Source organism: Physcomitrium patens, chromosome 26 (genome assembly GCF_059467195.1).
Source record: "Physcomitrium patens ecotype Gransden chromosome 26, ASM5946719v1, whole genome shotgun sequence".
NCBI lineage: Eukaryota > Viridiplantae > Streptophyta > Bryopsida > Funariales > Funariaceae > Physcomitrium > Physcomitrium patens.
Window position 1 is genome coordinate 6,348,584 of NC_143435.1, and position 6,186 is coordinate 6,354,769.

A 6,186-nucleotide genomic window follows, 5' to 3' on the forward strand; every position below is an offset into this window, starting at 1 on the left:
TTGGAAAAATAGTCTCAATGGCCGAGGCTATGAACAAATATATATATATATATATATATAAGCCTTGATATGTTGTTCTTTGAAGTTAAGTCAAATGGAGTTAAGTCAAATTTCAATTTTTCTTTTTTTCATTTTGCTACAAATAAGGGTTGACTTGACTTAAATTTGAGCTTTTGTTGCATTGCATTGCATTGATGTGTAATCAAATCGGGAATTATATCCATGTATGTATGTGTGTGTGTATACGTACATATATATACATTTATGTGAAATATTTAAGGTGAAAGATCATGATGTAAAGAATTTGATATTTATTCAATTCAAGAAACTAAATGAGGAAAAATAGGATATTGTTTTGAACTGTTCGTGTATTAATTTATTAAAAACTAAATAAAATTAAACCTGTGAGCATATTCTTTTTTGTCCCAATTTTTTATGGAAATAATATGTTTTATTTTGAGGTATTAAGGATTCGTGTAGAGTTTTAAAAATTTGTCAACTTGTTTGACTGACCCATCATCGTGTATGTAATTACTAAACGATTTTTTTAGATTTCATCAAAATTATTCTTTTGTAAATAAAACACTAATTGAATTTAGAAACCCTATTTATGCATCCAATTTAATTGTGATGCTTCCAAACCCTAAAACAAAAGTAGTAGTAGTAGTAGAAGTAGCAGTAGTAGAAGAAGTAGCAGCAGTACCCATACTGCTTACTAAGAAGTCAGAGCCAGAAAATCGACTAACACAGCAACCCCACCCCACAAGCTTTGTGGAGCTGGACCTGGGAATAAAAGCTGACCGGGCTCGCCACCCTGGCAGAGTGCCACGAACCCAGCCACCTGGACACACCCAGGGGGGTCACGAACGCCAGCTCAGCAAGAGCTGGAGAATACTGGGAACGTGCACGCACTTGGCGACTCTGGGCCCAAGTCAATCAATCAAGGGAAGGGAAGGGCGGATGTGAGAGTGAGTGATTGAGGGAGACTTAATTGTCATGGAATTGTCAGGTGCACAATTGAATAATTGATACAACAAATCTGCAACTAACATTCAGACATACAGACAGAGAGAAGAAGATGAAGGAGACGAAGAAGAAAGAGCAACAGGACTGATCAACATGGTGAGGCAATCTGACCCTAAACTCAAGCTTGTGATGAGTCTGTCTAGCAAGCCCATGAGTCTGTCTGCAATGGGATGGATACAATAAGGAAGGCAAAACCATGGTGCACATGCTGACCGTCTTTATGTGAAGAAGAAGAAACAAAAGCAGCAGAAGAACAAAGTCCCCGGAGCTGGAGCTGCAGGTTTGGCTTTGGCGGGGCCAGTGCAGCCAAGCTAGACTGGTGTGTGTCCCAGGTGTCCATTGGATGTTAATGAAACGACAAGACAGGGATGGATCAGTGTGGACTGTGCTGTCGCGAATAAAATTCGGAAACGGAACCTTGAGGGAGGGAGAGAGAGTGGTGATGTTTCCGTGGCCTGGAAAAAGGATGTTTGGGAGTCAATTGTTGGCAGCGACGATGGTGGTGGTGGTGCGCTAGTTTAGTGGCAAAGCTCCTTATTTTTTGTTTTTTTTTTCATACCGATGGGTTTGGTCACAGGGCTGGCTGTACAATGGGTCTCTCGAGGGGAGTATCCCCGGTGGGTTTGTGTTGTTGTTGTTCTACAGTGGTGCTGAAGCTGCTGCTGCTGTTGCTGTGGTCTGCGAGGCATTTTGCGGGTATCTGCTGAATCCGCGGAAGCGGCAGCGAATCGCCCCGTGGCGTCGCCATTCCTTGAGCTTTCCATCCGATTCCTCGGTTGTGGACTCTTCAGTCTTGGCTTTTTTTTTGAGTTGGTGGGTCCGGAGGTTTGGCACAGCGGAAGCCAGTTCATGGCTCAGGTCTGTTAGAATTGCATCTTACGTTAAACCTCTGGGTGAGTGACTTGTGAGATTCGTCTTTGTTAAAGAGAGACTGTGAGGTAACTACAGGAATCGTCACGTGTTGTGCGATGACGCTAGACTTGGGTTACGACCCAAGTTTTTCACCTCGTCACGTTGGTTAATTCGTTCGTGAAAGTGAGTACCCGGTGCTCACTACTTTATCCTTTTAGCATAGACCTTTGAATGGTTGGGTGCACCTTTTATTTTATTCAGTTGATTATCAGCTATGGAGCTGGTTTTGCGAGTTGATTGACTTAAGCGCCAGTTGGTGGCGAAGCTGTATGTGGTCCAACTTCATGAGTAGGTAAACCACGTCCTGGTAAAGATTTACGATCGAAGATGGTCTGGTTGAACTTGTCCTTCACGTCCACACAAGGGACAGATTCATCAACGTACAAAGCAGGTTCGCATACGGAGCCGGTTGCCATTTCACGGGGTGTTGAAACCTTTGTCACACGACGCATATCAGGGTGCTACGAGCTACTTGTTTTAGTGGGAAGCTAACTACGAGGCTTCGTTGTGTCAAAGCTCAGGGTTAGGTAGGATACCAGTGAGGAGTTTGTTCTCTCTTCGCCGATGCAATGCAATTGAGAATCCGGGAATGTTGAGAGGCCATTGAGAGCACCGGAACGCCTTTGAGAGTCTAAGGAGCAGCAGGGGCAATTTCTTTTTCTTATTTCTTATTTTTTCTTTTTTGAGAATGGTTGTTGAGCGTACGGGGATGGAAGAAGCAAGAGCGTTTCGGAGTTACCCTACTGTCCCTACTTCTAGCTAATGAGAGATGTTGTCCTCGAGTTTTCCTTGACAAATTAGATTGACGATGATCATCTAACGTACCTCCTGCGGCCCAACAAATGACCCTACGCTCCGCTCAGGTTGTTGAGGTCACCTCAAATTCAATTAACTGGGAATTTCTGCCGCCTTGGGAATCTCGCTTCACCATTGATCAATTCCCAATATGAGTGCGCGCTCCGCTTTCTGTAATTAACCGAATTTCTTCACGACAGCAACGCAACTAAGGGGTGTAGTTGGTGAGCGGGGTGGCTGTTTTCTGCTTTTGTTACAATTTTTCGTTGTCGTTGCTTCAAAAGCAAGAGTGAAGCCGAATTTGCGATGCATCGCGTTTCGGGAGTTTGGAGGAGCAACGGGCACAGAGGACTTCCAAGTTGCAGCTCCTTCACTTCCTTCTCGAAACACCACAGACATGAAGCACCCAGCACTTTGTATTCTTACTGGGAGAAGCCTCGCTCGTTGTCGCTGGCAATTTGTACCTTCTTTTCCGTCTTCGTTCTCTGCCTCTTGGCCCTTCCTTTTGCCGTGGACATGCCCCTGGAAAATCCAAAATCTGGTTACCAGGCTTTGCTGAGAACGAGCTTACGTGCTATGCCACTCGGGGAAACAAACAATGCGCTGCATGAAGAAAAGGAGGTTAGGAAGAGCGATAAAGAGTGGCAGCTTAAGCCTGACCACTTCACTTTATTTAAAGTTTCAAGTACGTTTTCCTAACCTGCCTATGGCTTGGATCAGTGCATGTTCGTGTGTGTGTTTGAGTGTGTGTGCGTGTGTGTGTATACATCGAATCGCAAGTCTGTCAAAGTTTTCTCCAGCTGGAGTTATAGCTTAATACGTTGTAAGTCAGAAATTGGTGATAGATTCGACCTTTGGGTTTGCAGGTATCGTTATCTTTTCGAAATTCTCGTTTCTATGTTCAATTCTCGGACATCCATCTAATACTTGCCTGACCTCAATTCATTTTGTTTCTGTAAAATGCGAACAAATGATGCAACCCTTGAACAGAGTGCTTTGTTTCTTAGGTTGCGAGAGCAAAATTTTGAAGTCGTCAGTTGCTTTACCGCTCCGTGGATTATTTAATTGTACCATATTTGTTTCTGAAGACCCATCGAAGTTTGCGTAGTGGCTTTTTGACGTTCAAACGAATTGACGAAATCTCATTCGGCTAATTCAAACGAACTGACTGTAGAGCATGCATCTTTCAGGTTTTGATACCACTCCCTTCAACCCGTTGAACCTCACGAACGCAATTCGAATCTACGTCTATGACCTGCCTCCGAAATTTAACGAAGACTGGCTGGTCGACGAACGCTGTTCCAACCATTTGTTTGCCTCCGAAGTTGCCATTCACAAGATTCTTCTGACGAGTCCCATCAGAACATTGGATCCCTACGAAGCTGATTTCTTCTTCATGCCTGTGTATGTCTCGTGCAAATTCAGCCCGAAGACCGGCTTTCCTTGGCTCGGACACGCGCCCAAGCTCATGCAAGCAGCCGTGAATCATGTCTCTACGAAGATGGAGTTTTGGAATCGTAGTTGGGGGAGGGATCACATTTTCGTCGCTGCACATGACTACGGTGCCTGTTTTCACACCCTTGTGAGAATCCAAAGCCAGTTTCTCATTACTGATTCGCTAAAGCAGGACCCAAATGTTATTTTTATTCCAATTTTTTTTCTTCGTTTATCCCTATTTTAACGGATTGTTTGGCATCGTGCTCGCTCACGACGAGCATGTCTGACAGCCAATGTTTTCCCATCTTAACAAAGCATGGTTCCTCAACATTGTGGATGCAGGAGACCCAGGCAATTGCGCAAGGAATACCACAATTCATGCGAAACTCTTTGATTCTTCAGACGTTTGGAGTGAAAGGCTTCCATCCTTGTCAAGCAGCAGAGCACATACAAATCCCCCCATACATCTCGCCCTCTGTCGCTGTATCTTATGTCAAGGATCCCCTAGAGCATCAACAACGGGATATATTCGCATACTTCCGAGGAAAGATGGAGATAAACCCCAAGAACGTCAGTGGCCTGCTTTACAGCAAGTGGGTGCCTACCTCACTCTTGCATCGGTCGTTCCTGAGTCATTAGAAGCATACGATTTCATCACTAACGACATTTCATCACTGGTTTACCAATTCTTATCCTAAATATAAAAACACATACACGTGGTTGGGAGAATGGTTCTTATTGACATGTGCTAATCATCACCGGCAACGGTCTCGGCACTTGGCTCTGACCAAGTTCAGGCACAAACTTGTGCTAACTTACAATCCCACTCACTCCACCGAGCAATCTGGTTTTGTGCTAACTGGTTGCGCATCGATCGTTTTGAGGCAGGGGCATAAGGACAGTGTTATACAAAAGATTTTCCCGCAACAAGCGCTTTGTGTTGAAGCGGCACCGGGTGGACAACTCCCAGCAAGAGATGCTGCGATCCACGTTTTGCCTGTGCCCCCTGGGGTGGGCGCCCTGGAGCCCCCGGATTGTCGAAGCGGTCACCTACGGCTGCATCCCGGTCATCATCGCTGACAACATCAGCCTCCCTTACTCACACACCATCGACTGGAGCAGCATCTCCTTGACTGTCCCTGAGCACGATGTGCCGAAACTCGACAAGATTCTCATCGGTGTGGCGGTCACAAACTTGACCGCAATTCAGAGGAATCTCTGGAGGGGGGAGAATCGACGAGCGTTGCTCTTCACCGACCCACTTGTGCAAGGCGATGCTACCTGGCACATTTTTGATCTATTATCCTCCACGCTTGACAGATCGTTTGCAAATCAGTGAGGTTTGTAATTTGCAGCTGTTTGCCGATCGGGAAGCTCGTGTGCTTGCGCTGTGATCTGCTCGAGGATTTATGTCAGATAGCTCAACCATTGAGGAAATGCTCACCATGCCCTTGTAAAGAGACGAAGTATATACTTGTGCTGAAGAAAGTCCAGCTTTTGAAACCATGTAACATATCACAGAAAAATAATGGTTCCATTTTCGTGGACCAGATAGGAATTCCGGTGGAGTCGCTGATTTTATGAGCACTGTGGAACAGATGTATGGCTGTGTTTTGTGTGCGAACTCTTCATTGCTGAGTGAATCATACAGACTGGCTTTACCAAAAAAAAAAAAAAAAGCTCCTCTTTCTGATGCGGTTCTGAGTACATTGCCAGCTTTCATTGTGGGTGGATTTTGAGGAGAGAAACGAGCAATTAGTGTTTTTTTAGCTTGTGTGTGAAGTTATATTCGGAAGTTGTTATTGATTTTGTGATTTTATTTTAGTTTAGTTTTAGTTCTTTAATCAAAAAGGTTATTTATGAACTATTGTATCCTGTTTATGTTGATTTTCATTTGTTTTCTGTAGAAGTATCATGAGACTGTAATAGTCAGTAGATTTTAAGCAGTTATAGAATTGAACAAACTGTTTTCTACACTTTTTGTAATTTATAATTTATGATTTTTTATTACACACA

The 6,186-nt window shown here is 44.1% G+C and overlaps 1 protein-coding gene across 1 annotated transcript; it reads left to right on the forward strand.

The window, feature by feature from the left end:
• Positions 1-2,140: 2,140 nt before the first annotated feature.
• LOC112278175 (putative glucuronosyltransferase Os03g0107900) lies at positions 2,141-6,186 on the forward strand. Its single transcript, XM_024511349.3, has 4 exons — positions 2,141-3,418; positions 3,924-4,315; positions 4,513-4,763; positions 5,059-6,186. Exons 1-4 carry the CDS (start codon positions 3,040-3,042, stop codon positions 5,507-5,509), a joined length of 1,473 nt encoding a protein of 490 aa, XP_024367117.1. The 5' UTR covers positions 2,141-3,039; the 3' UTR covers positions 5,510-6,186.